This window comes from Amphiprion ocellaris, chromosome 14, assembly GCF_022539595.1.
Source record: "Amphiprion ocellaris isolate individual 3 ecotype Okinawa chromosome 14, ASM2253959v1, whole genome shotgun sequence".
In the NCBI taxonomy this organism is placed as follows: domain Eukaryota; kingdom Metazoa; phylum Chordata; class Actinopteri; family Pomacentridae; genus Amphiprion; species Amphiprion ocellaris.
The window spans coordinates 10588031-10610628 of record NC_072779.1 but is presented as its reverse complement, the minus strand read 5'-3'; the positions used below and the strand labels follow the sequence as shown (position 1 = coordinate 10610628).

General features: G+C 41.5%; 1 protein-coding gene across 5 annotated transcripts in view; it reads left to right on the top strand.

The window, feature by feature from the left end:
• The window catches only part of dclk1a (doublecortin-like kinase 1a), a 53037-nt gene extending 31367 nt beyond the window's left edge, over positions 1-21670 (top strand). For 2 of the 5 annotated variants that reach the window (XM_023298504.3, XM_055017285.1), the window contains 12 exons: positions 3970-4064; positions 11816-11891; positions 12778-12950; positions 13412-13531; positions 15170-15316; positions 16430-16563; positions 16758-16835; positions 17009-17105; positions 17214-17294; positions 17389-17502; positions 17715-17788; positions 19231-19431. In XM_023298504.3, coding sequence (XP_023154272.2) covers positions 3970-4064; positions 11816-11891; positions 12778-12950; positions 13412-13531; positions 15170-15316; positions 16430-16563; positions 16758-16835; positions 17009-17105; positions 17214-17294; positions 17389-17502; positions 17715-17788; positions 19231-19288 — 1247 coding nt within the window. In that variant the 3' untranslated portion in view covers positions 19289-19431. Of the gene's footprint in view, positions 1-2375; positions 2532-3969; positions 4065-4199; positions 8455-11815; positions 11892-12777; positions 12951-13411; positions 13532-15169; positions 15317-16429; positions 16564-16757; positions 16836-17008; positions 17106-17213; positions 17295-17388; positions 17503-17714; positions 17789-19230 lie in introns of those variants that run through there. The other 3 variants (XM_023298505.3, XM_055017286.1, XM_023298507.3) reach the window with 3 other exon arrangements.
• Positions 21671-22598: the final 928 nt, after the last annotated feature.

Here is a 22598-nt window from a genome sequence, read left to right as displayed (position 1 = left end):
ATTTTCTACTTTGGTATTGAAAACACTTGAACTGACTCAGGTGTTGCTTCAGTTACATGTAAACACCTAAATAAGCTAGAACTATTACAACTCGGGCTGCACAGGGGCTCGGTGGATAGCACCGTGTCAGGAAAATTCGTCAGTGGACTTCTGCAAATTAATACTCAGAGGCGTCTCTCAAGTCAAAGCAAAATTTTATTTGTGCAAGGAATCACTTGAACAGAGCACAGTCTGAACGAGTGACTGACAATAGGTGGAAACAGTTTAGTTTTTAAGCAGGCACATAAACAAGTTACACTGTTGTAAATTTCTGAGCAGCTGGTTTCAACCGGCTGCTTGCAGGACCAACTTGTTTTATTTTCATGGTCAATGTTAATCATGGATATTTACTGGGTACATTGGGTTATATAAGTTCACAGTCACACACTATGCAGTAGTTCGAAATCATAAAGAGCATTTAATCATAACATAATTATAATTTTAGAACACTTTTATAACATTTTGCATGTCGTCCGTGTACATGCATGGGTTTTGTCTGCATGGTTTTTTTTTAAAATAATTTCCATCACAACATATAGCCAATATTTCACCCAGTACATCACACAGCTGCAGACAAGCATATTAACTGCTAGCTCGGCGTCCTTGTAAATTTTTTTTGCAACCACATCACTTTCTTACTTAACATGCTAGGTGTGAAAGAAACTGAAAAACACCGTCTTTTGTGACTGCATTGCATTCTGGCCAAACCGGTACCTTCCTCCTCCTCAGCAGGACTCCTTGTGTGAATGTTGACTGGGGATGCCAGATGAAACGAGAAAGACACCATTACATCACAGTCATTTGGCAGATGCAAAACCGTTAGCATCCCATAGACATACACTGGGAGCCAGCTGGGGTTCAAATTTCTTTGCTCAGGTACCTGTGGACAGGAGGACTCCGTTATCTAACCACCACTTAACGTGTATTAAACCTCCAAGCTGGTTTGCAATTCCTCGCTGTGATTTCAAGACTTCCAGCTCAGCCAGTTAATTTCATGAACAAGAAAATGGTAGAAATGCAGAGCAGACTGCTTCAGTAGCTGTTGCTGTAAATTTCAACTGAGAAATAGCTTTATTTCCCCCTGTGAAAACACCCCCCTTGAACAACAAAAACTAATCCACAACCCTCACAGTCAGTGGCATCTGCAAAGAGGGCAACAGAAGCTGAAGTCTAGTTTGTTGCTTCCAGTTGTTTCCAGTCTTTATAATTGCAAAATCAAACAGCAGCAACATGAGTGTCTCCAAAATGAGAGAATTGCGTGCATTTTCGTACAACACAGCTGTAACTTAATTAATTGCTTCGAATTATAAATTACTCCTGACATGGAGACAGGACTGATCAGGATGGAACGATAAATGACCCTGTGTACTTTTCCTCACCTCATACAGGTGAGCTCTCAGTTCATCAACTACAGTTAAATGATTTATTACACAGTTGAATCCTGACTGTTAGACACGGCTGTCTGGAGTGGTCAAGGTGTGACATAAGCAGCAGAAAATTCTTCATCAAAGCTGGATATTATTTTAGTGAAATCACAGTATTACTTTGTCTTTTTTTTAATAGGGAACAGCAGGTTATTTGCAGTAGTGACATTACCATGGATGCGTTATAACTGATGCTACGGTTGCTGAGCCAATCAGCGCCCAGCACTGTATGCTACGCATTTTATTTCGATTTAATATGCTTTTAATATGTTTTAGTTATATTTTTGTATTGTTTTCAGTTTTTTAGGATAGAAAATGCTTATTTTACTGCAAAAATAATTAAGATAATAAATATATAAAAAAATACCTATATACTGCAAAATCCCGCCATATAGCGAAAAATCCGTGATACCAAATACAATTTAAAAATCCGTGATAAAGTGAACCACGGTATGGCTAGGGACCACTGTATATGCATTGGCACACATAATAAGAAACCAAAGTTTATTCATCTTTATCATCTTTATTATTCCTGAAATTCAGCTATAGCTTTTGGCTTTTGTGTGCCAGCCCAACATTTTCAGTGATCCCATCTGGCCACCCGTATGAAAAATGTGTGGAGACGCCCCTGCTCTGTATCCGTACAGGACAAACTGCCTCCCGATCATTCCAACCTCTCCATGGATGACTTTTCCTCTCCGCTGAAATGCAACGGCATTCTGCGCCTTTCCAAGTTTCGCTCCCAGTTAAAATCTCAGTCTGTTATTTTGGGCATAGAAATAAATATCCGAATTGTAGATGTATTTTTTTCTACTTCCACCCTTCTCTCTCTCTCTTTCTCTCTCTCTCCCTGTGTCTCTGTTCCCGGTGCGCGTCACAGTTTGCGCAAGCAGCTTCTCCGCCTCTCCGTGTAGTACAGCGCTGCTCCGTCTCTCCATTCACCACAGTTTACTATCACACTCGGACGGAGCGCGTACGAAGGTGCTGTTCTTCCTCCTCCTCTTCTTCTTCTCTTTCCCCACTGCTTTGGATTATCACTGTGTTTTTCCACCATGCTAGAAGTGGAAGGTAGGAACCCCTCAAAAAGCATTTTATTCGGCTTCCAACTTTATTCCTTTCTGCTCGGATCGCCCAATACGCGGGTTGTTCACGGTTCGCGGATGTGACTTGGACTTGTGCCATGTTGTCATTTATTTTTGCGTTAATAAGCCAGTGAGAGATGTCTTTAAATGTTAATGCTTTTCGTTGTGTAATTGGGAGGAGTGTCTGTCTCTGTGCGTAACGCTGATGCCGAATTTCATCAATGAAGGTGTCCAGGAATGGCTTAAACAATCGCACTTTCTTTGTGTTTTCATTATTAGAATGTAAAATAAATGATAATTCTGAGATAGTGTGGCAGCCGGTGCTATTTTAGTCTTTAGTGTGCTTTTTCTCGTTTGTCTTGAATAATTCAGAAAGTTCTTTGATCTCGGCAGGGAGCAAAGATTTCACTTATCTGCTGCACAAACAAGGATAGATTCCGAAAATGTAATTAGATGGACTGTAGAAAAATTAAATATTGTTGACATGCAGTAGACTAATGCAAAAAAACTGGTCCAGAATAACAGAAAATATCGCAATAAAAGAAAAAGGCTGGCAATTGCTATAAAATGATGAATCTAATGGTGGTTTTTTTTTTTATTTCACACTGGATACTTTTAATTCGATTTTTATTCTAAAGCAAAACTTGACATTAACCTCCAGTCGGACTCACTGTTGTTGAATCTCTCTTGAGGGATACACAGTTGTTACCGTTTTTGTATTCACCAAGCAGTATCTTGTTGCCAAGAAACAATAAATCCTGTTTTCAGTGAGATGAAAGACGGGCTCATGTTTTGCTGCTACTTAATGATGCCATTAGGGCTTTTTTGAATCTTCTTTTTTTTTTTTTTGCCAGACCACACACAGGACTCAGATTCAGTGTTGATTAATCTAATGTTCTTGTTTAATGAGATGATGCTGCTGGGTTTTTGAGCTGTGATGCAGCGGAAAAAGTAGACCGAACCGGGGTCACAAGTACACTTGAATATAGGATGTGGTTGAAAATGAGGACATCCTGGTGTTGTATGTTGACTTCCAGCCATGCTCTTGATACCTAGAAGCTTATGTAATCACACGTCTGTAAAAACTCAGGTGGAAGTGGCTTATTTTAAGGGATAATTAACGCAGTAGAATTTGTATTTTGGCTGAAGTATAAAGGACAAAAAAAGAGTAGTGTGGATTTCACTGCTCTTTTTCTTCCTCCCTCACTCCTTCTCTTGTCCTCCTCCTCCTCCTCCTCCTCTTCTGCCTCATTCATGTGAATGGAGAGATGCTGAGGGCGGAAGTGTGGGCTGCTGCTAGACACCAATATAACCCAGAAAACATGCCTTCACATTTTAAAGCATCATCTATTTCAATATTCCTGCACCGGTCTGTCCCCTCTCATCCACCCTGTTCCATTTTCTCTTGTGTTTTCTCCCTCCAGTAAATGGGACGCCGGCCAGTCAGCTGTCCACTCCTCATTCGGGAAAATCTCCCAGCCCCTCCCCGACCAGCCCGGGTAGCCTCAGCCGACGCCGGGTAAGACGACCCATATAACCCATGTGCATAATATGAACACGCAAACAAACAAACAAACACGCACAGACAATTACCCGGTAGCATCCAGTGACACTAAATCAATAAATCTATAACACATTCCTTCTATGTTCTCAGGAAAAGGACAAAGCCGTGACTGAGCATAGGCCGACTACATCTTAGAGTCGCTAGAATATGGAGAAACAACAACATCCCGACATCTTTAGTGTCTCAGACTGGGTGGGGCATTGACCTTTGTCATCACCTAGTGCTGCTCTGGAATTCCAAGACTGGCAGGCCCATGATAGGATTCGTGTTAAACATTTCCATATTTTGTCAAATTTCCACTAATGCTAATCCATAGCTTTTTTCATGGAGAACTCTATCTGCCTTTGGTAGCTCAACAAGAAGCGGTGCTATCACTGACTTATAGAGATCACCTGATGTGTCAGTCAGTAATTTGTGCAATATTCGATCTAAAGATGAGACTGACTGATTGAAATCTGTTTGCATCCTGTATTAGCCACTAAGCAGTGCATTGCGTTGCATTTTAGTGTGTTTTAGCAACAAAATTAAGAACAAGACACAGTTAATTCCAACTGCTCATCTAGAATTACTTTTTTAAAAAAATCAAGATATGTCATTTTGTACATGTCCTCATGTGTAAATGATTTAGACACATTTTATACTAGTGCATTTGATTATTTCAGCCATTCTTCTTTTTTGTCAGCTATTCTGTCATTGGCCTGCATTCAAAAAAATCCCTGTTAAACCACCAAAACTAAGAATCTGAATGTGTTTTCTGTAGCTAACAGGGGAGGAATGAGGATCTGAGCTGCAACCACACTGTGTACACTGTAATATAGACAAAATACTACTGTGCAGAGGAAGAGCATGCAACTCAAATGGAAAAAAAAAACCCTTGAATTGCACATTCTGAGCTCATGTTGTGTGTCTGTGCAAGTTTGTGTGCGTTCAAGATCAAAGTGTTTGTTAATCCAGTCCTTGGACAGTGATGATGGTGAGCTTTTAATATCAGCTTCCATCCTAATCAGACTCCTGTTTTCTCACAGCAGCACTATAATTTGTTGGAGGTCTAAGCCTGCTGCTGATTTGGCTCCTTCTCCCTTCGTAAACAAATACTCGCAAGCTCAGTTTATGTCAGCCTCATACATTCGCAGTATAAGTGAACCTGCCATGTGTTCACATGGGCTTCCATTTGCAAACACACAGCGACTGAATCTGTGCTGCATGACTGTACCAGTTTTCTGCCTGACAGCAGAGGTGCAGCTATGATTTATTTTGTAATTATTTAGCTATTTATTGTTTGTGCAGGCACAGGGCCTTTTTTAAGGGAAGAAAAAGCAAGAATGAGGTTGGAGTCAATACAACGGCAAATTGAATGGCTTGTGAATCATTTCTGTACATAAATGAGTGTGTATGGCTGTGTGTATGAGTGAAATCAGCACAGCAGAAAGCTTTGTTGGGTTCGGTAGATTCAGTCTTGTGGTACATTTGATGAGGCAGGAAGAATTAATGGATGGTGGAGAGTCACGCCCGTAGGCTTCCATCAGTGATGTGGTTATATTGATGTGGTATGAAGGTCAGCCAGAGCAACAGGAACACATCAGATTTGGGTTGTAGCTACTGAGAACAGAACAAGGTGAAACAGGGCTTCCACATTCACGCATGTAATGGAACTGGGTCACCATAGACTATAGTGCTGCGAGGAAACGGGGTGGCATGTGCACGCCTTTATAAACTCTATCTTTCTGTCTGCTTCCCTCTGAATGAATAAATGTGGAGCAGTAAATGCAGACAATTACAGTGCACAGTTTCTGCTGTCTCTGTTTCCTTCTTCCCAGATAGTTTCCACATAGATTCAGAGATAGATTGTGGGAGTGAGGGGTAGAGAGGTGAACGAGGGCTAACCAGATGTGATGAGAAAATTTAAGAAAAAAAGAGCCCCTTTCCTCTCCAAATTCAACCTGTCTTTTTCGCCGCCGTCCACCTTTCTCGTCAAACATTTATCTTTTGTAGAGCCTCACCGGAACAGCAGTTAAATTCGAGTATTACACAACATGAGTTGAGTGTGTGTTACTCAAAGAGAGATTATTCCAGGCTTTGTACTCGCTGACACTATGTACTCTGCCTGCAATGGCTTTGACTGGAAGGAAAAGGGGAGGAAGACTCACAGCCCATTATCTCTGCTCTCCACCCTGCAGCTTCACACCCCTCAGCCATATTATGTTGTAATTCTCTTTTCCACTTCTTACTTTTTCCTGTCCGCCCTGTTAGCGATTCCCTCCCCGTCCCTTCGCATCCCTGACAGTTTCTAATTTCTCTTTCACTCCATCTCCCAGCTATTCTCACTTTCCCCCAGCACCCATCCCCCCCATATGAAAGGGTATTAACTTCACAGGGAGAATTCATATTCCATCATTTCCCTTGTAGATGATTTCTAAGCTGCTTTGAGAAGCCCGAGACACTATTTGCACATTTTCTGTCCTTTTCGTCACCTCTGTGTAAACTCACATGAATAATCATAAGTGTAGAATACACATAAATCCTTTCATTGTCAGCCTTGTTAGGTATGTGAATGCCTTTCTCATCAAAAAAAAAAGCAAAGCTAATCACACTGTGACTCGAAGATGATCTTTAACATCAGGGAATGTAATATTGTGGTCTGATAGTAAGTAAAATCTTTTTTGAAATTTCAGCCGATAAAACTTTTAAAGCTACCTAAAAATGAGCCTTGCCTCGTAATATAAAGGTTACAAAAAAAACAAGAAGTCCGTTTCCCGAGCAGCCACAGAGCATCAGTGACCTACTACGAGTGTTGCATTTAAACAGTTCACCTCACCGGACCCTGCATTTAAACACTTAGAGGCACTTTGCTGCCTGAAGTAGGCTGCTTGCACGGCTCAAACCATTACAGCCTATTTCCCCGAGCAGAATGTGCAGGCATAGCGATGCACAGCGGCTTTTTCTCTTTCTTTTTTTTAACACATACATAGATGTAGGCGCACAGACGTGCACACATTTCAATGAAAAAGTGCACAGAATCACTTACACGGTCATGCATAGTGAAGAAACATCGCTTTTGTACATGGAAACAGCATTTATGGACAGGGAGTAGACTGTAGCTTGATGCACACTTGCACATGTTGTGTGTTTTACACATTTGGTGCACGCTATGACCCATTTTTATAAATTATCAACAGAAGCATGAAGGAGTGGTCCACATTCACAAAGTCATCCATCCCCCCTTCTTCCTCTTTGCACTTCTTATGATCCTTTTAAGGCCACTTGCCTCACTGAGAGCACCCTACATTTCCACATTCAGCTTTTATACTAAACCCATACGTCCAGACAAGCCCACACCCCGAACTGTGTTTTCTGTCAGTATCAGCCCTGGAGCATGTACAGATAAATTGAGTGAGCCAGCGAGGTCACAGCTCTCTGCCGTCTGTTTGCTCGATTAGGCGTGAAAAAAAACATAAGCAGGGGAATAAATCATTTTCAAGAAAAAAAATGAAAGATGAAGACAATAGATGGACAGTAGCAGCTGACAGATTGAAGGCGAGACGAGCAGAAGGTCTGTGTCGCAGCACAGTCAGGTAGCTGTTTGTCTGAGTGTACGAGAGGAAGAAAGTGCTAATTGTATCTGTAGTATGTCACCTACATCCTCCTCTCACCGTTTAGTCATTCATGTCCATGATCCATTGAATTGCATGCTCCATCTCTCATTCTTATCGTTCAGAATTTGTGTTGGGTGAATCATTATTTCATTATTTGTGTACGTGTGTGTGTGTGTGTGTGTGTGTGTGTGTGTGTGTGTGTGTGTGTGTGTGTGTGTGTGTGTGTGAGAGAGAGAGAGAGAGCGCCAACTGAAGATGAAAGTGTGCATTACAAACATCTTATTGTTGTCTTATTCATCCATGTGAGTGTACTGTTACTAAAGCTTGTACTTGTTTTTTGAGCTGTAATATATTTCTTATTTCATGTCGTGTTGAGGTCATTAGATGGTTTGTCCAATTTTGTTTCTATGCCTGCCAAAAAGACTGGCTGCACCACATGAGGAAGTGGTGGAAGATGCAATTACTTCAGTTCCACAGGCTTTTTTTGGACATTTTATTCCTCAAAATGATTCGCAAACTATTCAGATCTGCTTACATTCATGTTGTTAATGCATCTAAAACATTTTGCAGAGGGCTTCCATTCACACATAAAAATCACAGCATGCAGTCCATCCTCTACATCTTGTGATTTTGTCATGTGATGCTGCCAGCTCTTTCTCGGCTCATTTGTTTCTGTTTGTGTTTTCTTTGCTCGATGTATTCCTTTCCATTTGTTGAAAGTCACCATTAAATTCATTGTCATTTCATTTTCATTTTGCATTTTTCGTTCTTTATTCGCCTCTTTTTCACTCAGCACTGTTGATTAACAGCTGTTCCTCATGTTACAGCATTATTATGATAATTAAGAGAATGCTGATTGTCTTCATATACGTGTTTACCAGCAGTTCTCCTTCGTTAAATTTGCTTATGTATTCAACAAAGCAGAACCAAACTCAGTCCCAGAGGCACATTTATCCCTTCCTGTCCCACTGCTTCTGTTCTGGATTTTTTTTTTCTAGATTAGGGCGGGGCCGTGTAAGTCTCCCTCCCTTTATTTTAATTTTCCCAGAAGTATTTAATCACGTTCCTGTGATTCTCTGGGATTGCAGTCCGTCAGGATTGTGATTAGAAACTTTCGCTGTGTCCAACTGGCAGAGCTGAAAGACAGAATCCTCTAACCAGTGTTGATCTCTTCAGATGAGAGTCAAGTAGATTATGTTTTCTGTCTGTCTAGACACCAAAATAAGAGTCAAGATATATTATCTGCTCTACCTTGTGCTCTTATAAGAGACAGAGTAGGAAGCTGAGACACAACAACATAGCCCATTTCCATCAGATCTTATTAGACTGTTCCACTGGGGCAAACACTAATAAATCCTGCTTTTGCTGGATATTGCATGACAGTAAAAGTGACAAAAATGCTGCCGGAGGAGAGGTCTGACTCTCCACAGCCTCAGGGACAAAGAGCAAAAAAGGCTTTAGGATGTGTGTCGTAATCAGATTCAAACAGGGACACGGAGGACAAAGCTGGCATTACACTTAAGTTGGTTATGTAAATGTGTGGTGCATTTTTAATGCTCAGTTCTGCAGTTGACAGATTTCCTTTTCAACCGCAGAATAAACCATTATTTCTGCTGCTCCATGTGTGCTTCTCTGATGATGCTCCACATTTAAGGTCAGCCATGGACGTCCTGTTTAATTCCTTTTTATGCGCTCATCAGTATTCTGTTGCCGAGCGTTGCCCTTGCAGGTTTGAAGAGCAGTGGCTCCAGCCATGATGTAAAAGGTTTGTCAGTGTGTTTTTTAGTGCTGTGAGTCATAGCCGGAGCAAAAGTGTAGAGATGTAGAGCTAGGAATAGTGTGTGTCGTATTGTGCAACACGGAGAAAGCTGGATGGTCTAACAATAACAAGACAGCGCCTGCCAAATCTCATGATCAATATCACCCAGGCCAGACTCCATACATCTTTCTTACGTTTTCTCACCTCCAAATCTCCTTTTCTCACTCTGTCTGTCACTCCATCTGCCTCATAGTTTTTCACTCAGAAACGAGAGACACAATTTTCATAGAAGGTTGAACCTACCTCCCAGTCCGCAGACAGGAATGGCCATATATAGGCTTCTGTCTCCACACTGGAAGCCTCATAAGCTGCTGCTCTCCTCTCTGTGAGCAGTTTCCATAGCAACGGTATTTTGTTTCCCTCTGTGGCAGGAAACGAGAGAGAGAAAGAGAGAGAGATAGGAGTTTGAAATGAGAAAGGGAGTAGAGGACAGGGCTGGATGTGCGATAAGGGCACAAGAGAGGTAAATACACGAGTCGGGACGAGGAAATAAAAGCAGAATAGGGATGTTTTTGAGAAAAAGCACAAGAGGGTCATCAGCTTTATGGGTATTAAGTGGGTTTTCTTGTTCCAGGATGAGTGCCCAACAAAAAACATTACGTAAACCAAATTCAGCCTGACTCATAGCTACATTCACCTTTTTTTTTCAGGTCACAGCAGTGGAGATGAACAAAAGAGCTGACAGTGACTTGGGCAGAGATATAGGGCAGAACTGTTCTGTAAATAGTTTTTTTGTATGCAAGTCATTACAGGAAATACTCTCTGGCTCAACAGCAAGCTCACGGGAATGCATGAATGTCCAGCATATTTTTCCTTATTTAAAGATCTAACCCTTTGTAAAACAAGGAGGACGAGATGTGATTTCATTAACACGGCATCAAAGCAGGAGTTTTTCATGGACTGCCACCATGCCGTAATAATGCAATGCTTTGATGCCAGATTTCGCCTCCTTTTCCACATCATCCTGTTTGAAATGCTCACTGGATTATTATCGCAGCCACAGCCAGCATCCATTAGTTCGGCAGCAGCACTTTTTAGATCTTATCGGCTCTAAGGCGACAGCAGTGATTGATGTGTGAATGATTCTGTCTGGCTTGAATTCAGGGAAGAGCATCAAAAATACGTCTGGCTACACCTTCACTGAAATGAGACATGAAAGAAAAACTGGTCGCCTGCGAGTGATTTAGATAGCTATCGTCTCCTTGATTTCTCAGGACAGTTGCACGTGAATGACGGCTCGAGCTAAACAGACCATTTACAGAGAAACGTGTTAATAATGCACATCAGGCAGAGGACCGATTTTAGTTCGCTTCCATCACTAGCCAGGCTGAATATTCCAGTTGCACCTGTGGGATTTATCCGGGCACTGGAAACCCCAAAGACCTCAAAAATGACTGCGAGGCAGGAGAGAGGGATTTCAGCAGAGGGGAGGGGAGAGGAGAGGAAGGAAAGTGGGAAAAGATACATGGTGAACACATGAAAAATGTTCACCCTACAAACGAAGCATAATGAGACTGTTCAGTTGTGTTAGAAGAACCTGAAGCACAGAGCAGAAAGATGGACAGGAGTGGAGAAAAGAATGAAATGTGAGATGGGGGAGATTCTCATTTACAGTCCTGACTGGATCCTCGCTCCCCATCCCTGTTGCTTCCATGACAACCAGACAGAAGGTTACAAGGTGGAGGGTGTAATGAGTTTTAGTCTTTAGATAGATGCAGACGCCTCATCTCAGCCACTCTCTTTCACTTTAATGACCTCCTACTTACTAATCCAATGAAAGGCGGTATTCATCTGCCTTTATTAGTGTCACCAAAACCTGTGTTTTTATGTTTTATTAAAGCCAGTAGTGAGGATTTGAAGGAGGATGCAATTAGATCAGATCAAGTTGTGAAGTGAATGGAGAGGAGCTTATTTGGATTTCCAAATATGGACACACACACACACACCACTCAGGGGGGTTTGCTGAATAAGTAACTGGTTTATATTCAGATCAGTGGCTTAAGTAAATCTGTTCATGAGCGCAGTGTACACACAAGCCGGAGCAGCACAGTACAGCTATGCAGAAACAAAGACAGACTTAAGGATGTTCTGAGGATGAGACGAGTTGCACAATGTCTCTTTGTCTATTTTTGGTCATGCATGTTTGTTTTGGCTGGGAGTGCAGCAGAAGGGACTGTGGTGGTATTTTGTGCAGTGTGAAGTGGATTACAAACTATTTTGGGTAATACCACGGATTAAAATATTAGTCTTTTCCCTCTTGTCACCCTGCTCTCTGTCTCTGCCTTATGTTTCAGGGGTCCCAGGGTTCTTCCACCTCTCTGTCTTCCACTAAAGTTTCCAGCTCAGTGGAAGACGGTGACGTTACTGAAGGTGAGGAAAATGTTACATGAGTGTCACGTCTGTCCCTCAGTGGGCGAAGGCCTTTGACTTGCAAATATCATGCATGTTTGAGTCATGTTCATGACCTTTGATGTGTCTGATTTGTACACCTCGTTCTCAACACCTCATTCTTTTTCACACCTTTCCCCTCCTCTGTCTGGTGTCATTCTCCATCTCTCTGTTGCACTGCAGAAAAGGATGTCCTGGTAAATTTTGTGAAAGATGACAAGTCATGAGTCGGAAGTCACAGACTTAAAGAAATAACTTTAATAATATCTTTTGAATCGGGTCACTTGAGTATCATTGGCTATTTTCAACTGTGATTTTACTTAATTGAAGAGAGTCCAAAGAACCTCATCGAATGTTTTAAATCATCACTTGCAATATTATTTAACGGAGCATTAATTGCATTTATTTGCATTTTGATTTGCCATTCGGTTCCGCATTAACTTTTCTATTTGCCAGCTTGATTACCATTTACAGAGAACTCTGCAGAGCAATAATGTGACAAAATGTCGACCGTGGGATGCAACCACAACCCCATTTGACTCTGAAACTTTAAATGATTTAGAATTCATTTAACTGAAGATTTATTTTTAAATTTAAAAAATAATACCTGTTATCTGTATGTATTGGTAAAGTCTAGTCCTTTTGCAATTATTTTACAGTTTGTTTAGTTGTAAACATTTATTAGTCTCACCTTTAAGTTCAGTTGGATATGAACTTATTATTTGCCTTTATAGACAAAACATTTGAAAGGTTCTCTGTCTTCTGAATCCTGAAAAAAAAGTGAGCAAAGCACTCACTGATTATGTGTAAACTGGTTTAGATTTCTGAGTCCCTCAGCTGCTCTAAACCTTGTTCCTCCTCCCTGCAGCTGAGGTTCTCGTCGATGAGGTTCCAGCTGTGCCGTCCTACATATCAGACCGCTACAAGGTGGGCCGGATGTTAGGAGATGGGAACTTTGCAGTCGTGCGGGAATGTGTGGAGCACTCCACTGGACGGGAGTACGCTCTGAAGATCATCAACAAGGGCAAATGCAGAGGCAAGGTAAAGAAACATCGACAAAATACAAGTCCAAAAGAAAACATGCACTTTACTAGTCAGCTCCAATCAAAAAGAAAAACCGTTACTTGACTTAGAAGTAAGATTAAGTGTTGAAAGCACAAAACGCTACTCTGGATACTACAATTAAGTAAAACGCAGCTTTTTTAAATGCTTTATGCAGTCATGTTTTCAATAGTTAACTATAGTTTTATTAACTAAAAAATTTCTCCACTCATAAAAGAGCATGAAACCTGTTCACAGAATTTATAGGCTGACATGCCTATTAAATAGCAAATTTTTCTGCACTGATGTTAAAGTGTAATCTGTGTGTCAGTACATCATGACATCACTGTTGACTATAGTTGCAGAGCACGATTCTGACAATACAGACAGACATCTGACAAAATTGATTCCTTTGATAAATGTTCTGCTTGGCTATAAAATAATTATTTTTTTCCTGCTAGGAGCACATGATCCAGAACGAGGTGGCCATACTCCGCAGGGTCAAACATCCAAATATCGTCTTACTCATCGAGGAAGTGGACACTTACAATGAACTTTACTTGGTCATGGAACTGGTCAAGGTGTGTGGCCTTTTGTGTACTGCAGCTACATGTTTACTTTCTAATGTTTATGCACCATTTGCTCTGCTTCGGGGCAGGCTGGGATATTTTGCCAAAGTGAGATAATGGACAGAGGCGTTCTTTTTTACATGATGCTGATCATTATGTCAAATCTCGGAGGGACAGAGAGGAGCAGAGAGGCAGAAATGATGACAGTAACGGAGCAGCAGCATTCAACCAGCGAAGCAAATGATGAGTTCCAAGCAGTAGCACAGTATGGGATCGAGAGAATCGGTCTGTGGCCTCGAGCGCTCGTGTGGTCACATTCTTCATTCTCTCTCCCGCTTTCGGAGTCAAGAAATGTTTGTGCATAATTCAGGAGCCAGGAATGTGATCCATCTGTTCGTACCGTGGTGTGGAGTACTACAGAATTTAGATGAGAACCAGTCTGTGGGAGAAATGTGTGTACGTGTGAGCCTGTCCCGAAGTAGGAGGATGGAGAGGAGGCTGAGGATGAATGAGGTGGAAAGAGTCACCGCAAGAATGACAAGGAACGAGAGAAGGAACGAGACAGCTAGGTGTAGTGATGGGAGAGGAAAAGAGCAGAGAAGGAGGGAGGGAGATGCTGCAAAATATGGCTGAAAGTACGGTATATACAGAGTGTCCTTTTGCTTGGTTCTGTTTCACTTCATTTATTCGTTTAAAGGAGACAAGGCTCATGGATTGTTTGTCCTATAGGCTAATTTTTAGAGCTATTCTGAGTGATAATGTACTCAGACAATAATTTGTGACAATTTTAGGAAGGGAATAATGTTTCAGCGTGACTAAGTAATGCCCATAAATGAATGGTTTTTGAATATGGTATGAAAAACTTTACTTTTTCATACACAGGCTTGATCTAAACCCCATCCAGCATTTTTTTTTTTGGGATGCCATGCTTTATTTCCCAGTGACTGAATAATAGAAACTCCCAGATAAGAATGCAGGGTGTTGTGACAGTATATTAAAATGCATGCTTTTGCAATGCAATATTCACATTTAGATGCAAAGCTCAAGGGTCCATATACTTTTGGCCACACAGTAGAAGCAGAGAACTGTAGATACATTGGTTAGAAGCTGAGCTGTGGCATTTGACAGCTCTCGTATTTAAACAACTGTCGCTGTGCAGGTTGAACCCTGACAGTGTGTGAGAGAGAGAGATTCAGCCCTATTTTAAGCCTCTGTTCCACTTAGTCCACTCAGGGAGAGAGACACAGAGGATGAGGACGCTAAGAGGAGGGTGAGATTCAGACAGAATGCAAAATAGCAGACTGACACAGAAATAAAGCCAGAAAGACAAGAGTAGAGCATGAATTAGTGAAAAAATAAGATTAAAATGAAAAGGAAATATTAAAGACAGCGTAGGGATACGTTTTAATCAAGGTGAGGAATGAGGACACAGTTGATCCCTGCAGCTGCTGAGCAGACAAAAAAAAGAAACAACTTGCTGCTAAATGAACTTTTTCAGCCGAAAAACTCTTTTCAGCAGAAAAGACGAGCAACTGTGAAAGCTCGGAAGTGAATCTGTCAGGGTCTGTGTGTGTGAGGACACCAGACAAACTGCCGTGAAAGCCCTCCCTAATACTGACAGCCCACCCATCCATCATGACTTGTCCGCAGGGGGGAGATCTGTTCGATGCCATCACCTCCGCCAACAGATACACAGAGAGAGACGCCAGCGGCATGCTCTACAATCTGGCCAACGCCATCAAATACCTCCACAGCCTCAACATTGTGCACAGAGACATCAAACCAGAAAACCTGCTGGTGAGTTCACACACAGATTGCACACATGGTCGCCTAACTTGCCGCAGTGTGGCCCCCCCACCTCCTCCCCTCTTTCTGAATGAACAGTGAAGTAATATCACTCACTCTGGACTCTCACCGAGAGGAGATGAGTCATTCCTGCTGCCCTCACGCCTCCTGCACGCTCCTTCTCCAGCCTCCCTCATTTGTGCCTTCCCTCCCTCCTTCTCCCGTCTGTCAGACTCCTCATTCTCGTCCTCTTCACTCCAACTGCTGCCCCTCCTCAGTCCTTACAAGTGATGGCCAAGCCAGATTCATATTTTAAAGTGTTCCACTCCGAAGCTAGCCTCTGTTGGCACACTCACCCTTGCTGGCTGTACAGCTTCTTTTTCTGTGTTTCTCTCTGTCTCCCCTTATTCACCCTCTAGCTGTTTCAGTTAGATAAGAAATACTCAGCGATTCCCCCAAGGTGTCACTTTATCTTTTGTTTTTAAAGTCATGACACACAGATTGATCACAACTGCAAGTAACAGGTGGACAAAACTAACTTAACTGTTTAAAATTTGACAACAAAGAGGAATTAATTCAACTTTAAATCTGTATTATATAGTGCATTGTGTAATTTTTTTTGGCCACTCATGGTAAACAAGCTACAAAAACATGCCAGTAAACACTTCTCTCGACACATCCAGCAAACATGGAGCAACACCAGCCTTTATTTGGAGCATAATTTTGGCCCCCTTTGCAAATGCAAGTCACTCTCCTCTTAGCTCTGTGTTGGTCTCTACCCACGCCTGATTAAAATATCTGTGAAATGCTTCACCGTGTCCTCCAGCTGATGACTAACTTTATCTGTCTGTCATTTAGTGTAGCCCTGGTAGGGTACAATGAGTTTCACATCATTTGTTTGCCAAAAACAGCTGTCTGCCACATAAAAACAACACTATGAGAATAGTCAAATTATTAAGAGCAAAACCCCTTTCACATGCATGATATAATTAGAACAACTGTTATGTATATAAATACATTGATAGCAGTTTTAAGGTGTCAGTTTGTTCGCAGGTATCATTCGGATCATGCTGAGCTCATTGCAGATCCTATTTTTAACGGAATGTGTATTTTCTGTCTGCTCAGGTGTACGAACATGCAGATGGCAGCAAAAGCCTGAAACTGGGAGACTTTGGTTTGGCGACTGTGGTGGACGGACCCCTCTACACGGTGTGCGGCACCCCGACATATGTAGCACCTGAAATCATTGCAGAAACAGGGTAAGAGAAGCAGAAATCCAGTTAACTGCAGCCTCTGCCTCTTAAACGTCATAATTCAATTTCATGGCCAACACATTAGTTATGTTTTATTGCAATTGGGATGGTTGTTGTCGAGAAAAAATCTTTAATATCACTGCTAAGATGTCTTGTTCTCTGCATATTGACAGCTGATTGATTTCTTTGTCTTTGTGCAGGTATGGCCTTAAGGTGGACATCTGGGCAGCAGGAGTCATCACCTACATCCTGCTGTGTGGTTTCCCACCCTTTCGAGGGTAAGCTAACAGCAAGAAATCACTTTTTCTGCTTTCAAGTCAATCATCAAGTTGTGCATTCGTCCCCCATATGGCTGGTTAACAGTATTGCACTTTTACTCCTGTGGGCAGAGTTAATAAGAGCACTGTTTTATTAATACACACAGTTTAATAAAGAAGTGTTTCGCTTGCAGGAGCAGTGATGATCAAGAAGTGCTTTTCGATCAGATACTGATGGGTCAGCTAGAGTTTCCTCTACCGTACTGGGACAACGTGTCGGAGACAGCGAAGGTGAAAATCCACTTTATGTCTGCGTTCACCGTCTGTTTGTGTCTGGAGGATGTATGAGTAATTAAAAAAAAGAAGAAACAACTCACCACTGTTTACTTGGTGCTGCAGGAGCTGATCCGATCCATGCTGGAGGTGGAGGTGGATCAGAGATACACCTCCCTCCAGGTGCTCGAGCACCCTTGGGTCACTGTAAGTGTCATGTCATTGATCTCCAACATCGATTCGGTCCTTGTTTTTGCAAGAACACAACATTTATTTCCTTTCCTTCCTTAACCTGATGCAGGATGAGGGTCTATGTGAGAATGACCACCAGCTGTCAGTAGCAGGGAAGATAAAGAAACACTTCAACACCAACCCGAAGGTCAGCGACACGACTGCAGGAGTGTCAGTCATTTCTGTAAGTTACTGCTCTTAGAGACTACAGTACCCATAAACCAACTGATTCATCTAAAGCTGTAGCTATTACTCTCAATAGAACTGCTTTATACAGAGGTTCCTCTCAGTTCATTTGCTCTGCAGCTTTCTGAGAGGAGTTTGTGTCTTGTCGTGTTTCTGTTTCCCGATGAACTGGTGCTTAGATTGATTGTGCTGGTTTCTCTTTGTGTTCAGCTGGATGACAGCTTTTCTATGCAGAGATCTGGGTCGTTGGATTTCTACCAGCACCCGGCCATGTACTGGATAAGGTACGCCAGGTTTCCATAGAGACACAACTGGGTAGACGGTCGCAAACCAGCGAGAAATCAAAACAAACCAAAATAGTGTCTCTGAAACTGATGTCTCCCCTCCCTCCCTGCTGACTGGCTGCTGCTGTGCTGCTTTGACAGCTTCATCGTCCCCGCTTTGTCGTTTTCTGTGCTCGGCTTTTTGCTTCGTTCCTTTCATCCCTCCCTCGTTGTGCACACAGATTTCACACTCGCATTACTGTTGTCTGTCTCTTGCTAAAACCTTGTTTAACAGTGTCACCTAGATTTCTTGGCGTGTGAATAAGGGCGTGCATTTTATCCTTAGAATTACCCTTGTGATTCTCCTGCATTTCACTGTTGAACACATCCTACAAAACTGTCTTTGAGTGAAAGAAAAATGGTGTTGCTGTGGTTCTCTCTGACATTTTTTCATTTTTCGCAATTTCTTTGTGAATTCTACCTTTGCAAAGAAATAATCCTGCACTCTTGCTTGTCTCATTGAATCCTTGTGATGTATTTGCTTGATGTGATGCTCCCCACCTGGCTTCCTCCTCTAATACCAAAGCTTGCTATTCAGCTCCCGCTGCCCAACTCATGTTGTGTGACTCATTTATGGAGGACCTTGAAGTTTGCCATTATAAAGATGATGGAAATGAAAGGAATTTGGACACTTAGAAGAGGAATTTATAATAGGCTTGAAAAAATACTAACAAATGAATGCATCAATACAACAATTAGTTTTTTCCTCCCTTTTCTTGTAAGTCACTGATTATAGAGAACATTTCTGAGCAGATTTAGCAGGGAGTAAAAAAATAAAGAAATGCAGGAAAAGTAAATGAAACATAACAGTTTAGTTTTTCTTTTTAAAAATCCCTGTATTGTTTTGCTATTTTTGCTGCTGTTAATTCCTCTTGTGACTGTCCAGTTAAATATCGATCAGCAACTTAAAGCTGGGGCAGGCAGAAAAGCAGAAAGAAGTGGCGGAATCTTAAAATACAGCCCTTCTGCTGACGCTCTTTCCTGTGAGCCCCTCCAACCAAATTAGCAAATGCTCGAAACATGCTAAAAAATAAAGTTAACATTCATCAATGGCTTCACATGAGATTCAGACCCCACTTTCCATCATGAAAATCTGATAATACTGTGTGAAAAGACCTGCGATTGGCTAAAAATCTGTCATCATGTGCTCTATTTTTAAAGCTTGAAAACAAATATTGGAGTCTAGTTTCCTCCTACACTATCCAAATTTCAATGTGTTTAAAGGTCAGTGTGGAATGTTTGCCCAGTGACACCAAAAACCCCCAGAAAACTCCTGCCTACTTCAGCTTTAATGAACATGCGTAAGGCTCTTCTGGTCCTCCACCATACTGGATTGTTTATCCACTGTGCTCTTGGACGCCTCCATCAGAGGATCTAATCATAATGCTCTCCTGTTCTTTCAGGCCACCCCTCTTGATAAGGAGGGGCAGATTCTCAGACGAGGACGCCACCCGGATGTGAAGCCGCCGCCTTTGCAGATGACGCAGACTGTGAATTCAGTAACAACGACAACAAAAACACTCCGAGCGGAGCCTCCCAGTTGCCTCCCTGGCCTGCCCCTGGCCCCTCCCTCTCTGACCCCTGACTCGTGCTCTGACCCCTCCCCGGCCCCCAGCCCCACGCCCGTCTCTGATGACATCTCCATCAGCTCAGCCAGCACCGTCTGCTCCCCCAACTCGCCCTTCTAGAGCAGAGGCCGATGGGGAGGAGGGGGAGGAAGAGGATAAGGTGTGCAGAAGAGCAGGAAACGAGGAGGGACGATCCTCATCCAGCTCCTCCCTCTGTGCGGAGGAGGAGGAAGAGGAGGCGTCCGCTTCCCTTACGCTCTTTCACCTTGATGCTGGGTGTGAACAGTGAAAAACTAAAGAAAAAAAAATCGGAGTGAACTTTCAGCTCCCCCTGAATCGATCTTTCCAAAGGAGGAGAGATCGATCAAGGGGCGGGGACAAGAAGAAAACTATGGTTGGGAGAAAGACTGAAGAGGCAACAAAAGATGGGGATCATGAGGAAAAGGGAAAAAATGAAAGACTTTTGCTTATTTCTTTTTAACGTTCTCTCATCTGAGCACATGTTACAGAGCTCAAGGAGCGAGAAAGGGCGACGGTACTGTTTACCCTTCAGTGATGATCCGGGCTCTACATGGAAACTTCCTTATGGTGGAACAGCTCTACAAGGCAATATGAGAATATGGACCGATGTTCATGTTTTATTGAACCTTATTTATTCTTTCTTTATTCGCTACATTTTTTGATATGTGTTTCTCTTTTTCATGAAGGATATGTTTTTGTTGACTTATCCTAGGAGCTTGGTGGAATGAAAACAATGGCAAAGTCTGTGGAAGTAGGGCTCAGAAATGTTTAAGTAGGGTATGGTAGATTTGATGAACATTGTATTGTAGGAAAAAGACAGCTAGAGGATGTAGAGAGAGGATTTTTTCTTGCAAAATGTGTTTCAAACAACAGTAAAAAAAAAAAAGATGACAGAACAAAGACAGCACTTGTGCTATGATAATTCTGTGCTCCACACAGTATTGGCGTTGCCTTCCCGTAATGTTGGATTGCAGTATTTCAGTTTACATTTTACACAGACTGCTATTAAGACAACAATGGTGCATTCGATTGCTATTTGTCATTTTGTTAACTGCTTGGTTCATGACGTCTTGATACACAAAGATTCAGCAGCATCCGGGTGCTTGTGTAGCAAACTCAACATATGATGTTTTTCCTCACATTTTTCACAATCGTGCTGCACTGACATCCCATCAGTCTTTATATTTTGTGACTCTAATTTGCATATTTCATGAACATGAACATTCCAGCAGTGATGAAAAGAAATTGTTGCAGCCCAAATGTCCCATGGATCTGGAGGTTTGTTTTAGGTGGTAAATGTGTAAATTGAACAGTTATCGAAGGCTGCCTATTTGCACAAAGGTACTGCAGTCAAAGTGCAGTCAAACAGGACTGAGAGATGAAACGCCGGAGAACCAGCAGCACTCTTGCAAAACAGTACAGTTAGAGTAAACAGGATGGACGAGGATTTACTTCAGCTCTGTACAACCTCATTCATGGCTTCATTTATTCAGATGGAAGCATGACAGACATACAGTAGCCTATTCTTATATTTAAAAAAACTGTTTAGTGATGAAGTATTGTTTATATGTTCTGTAAATAACAATTTTATTTATTTTGATAGTTCACAATACAGTATATTTCTTTACTAGTAGTAAGTTTATGAAAATTGTTTTAAAAAAAGGAAAAAAGAACAACAACACACAAACAACATCAGTCAAACGTGTAACAGTCAGCAAAGAAAAAAAAATAACCTAGAGGAGATCATCAGGTTGAAATGAAACATTACAGTTGAGTTGAAAAGGGACCATTTTGACCCGACGTTGATGAATCAATACAGTCAAATCGAGAGAAGCAGAAGAGATTGTCCTCTTTGTTTCTGTTAGATGCTGGAAAGGATGTCACTTATTTCCCAAAAGCAGCCGGTAATATGATTTCCAGTTACTGATGTGAGATAAGAGATGGGAAGCCGGACGAGTGAGAGAAATGCAGTGCAATTTCAGTTTTCTTGCAGATGATCTCCCTGAAGTCGTCACACTTGTCTAAGTGTCTGTATTTATTCTCATCATCGTGCATATTCAGTAATGTGCCGCCATACTGACCAGACCAGTGTGCTGCTGAAAGTCAAAGTCTCCAGCACATGGGCACATGTGGTTTACCAAAGTGCTTTCACAGCTGCACCACCGTATTACAGTCTGTTGCAATACCAATACCTGTACCTCTGTTCAACAATGGTCTATAAATAACAATAGTAATAATAAAACATGTTTCAAAATCTGTTTGTTAATTAGTGTTTTTTTTTTAAAAACAGCAGTCATACAGTTTAATCCCGGGCTGAATTTTTTTTTTTTACATACAGGTTAATTAATTTTTTTTCCCTACTAATAAATGCGCATCATCCCACTCAGGCCTTCTTTTGCTATTGTTTACTGTTTCCTATTGGGTGGCACTTGACTATAAGGGGTGCTTGATATGTTGTTATGAATCCAAATTGTGGCAAGAGACGTAGGATCCATAATTTTCTGTACTTGACAGGGCAAGTGCTCAGCATTCAGGTGGGCTGACAAGAGTAAAGTGAAATTGATCACTCCTGTTTAATTATAGAAATCTTTTTGGGATTTAGCACAGTACCATTGGGAAAAAACATCATCAGATGTTAAGTCAGGAGGGATAGCTTGTGTTATAACTTAGCTTCAAGTACAAGATAAAAGTTTTTTTGCTCCAAAATTCATGCTGATTTTTTCTTCGAAGAAAACCTTTCTGGAGTTTTTTCACGGCCTCTTTTACATTATTTCATCATATGGCATGTTTTTACAACATGTTTGAAAAATGGCATTTTTTTTCGACATAGTATAGTAAGGCGTTTTTTTGTGCCAAAATTCATGATGATTTTTTTTTCAAAGAAAACCTTTCTGGAGTGTTTTTCACGGCCTCCTTTACATTATTTCATCATATGGCATGTTTTTACAACATGTTTGAAAAATGGCATTTTTTTTCGACATAGTATAGTAAGGCGTTTTTTTGCGCCAAAATTCATGATGATTTTTTTTTCAAAGAAAACCTTTCTGGAGTGTTTTTCACGGCCTCCTTTACATTATTTCATCATATGGCACGTTTTTACAACATGTTTGAAAAATTGCACTTTTTTTTCGACATAGTATAGTAAGGCTTTTTTGCGCAAAAATTCATGATGATTTTTTTTT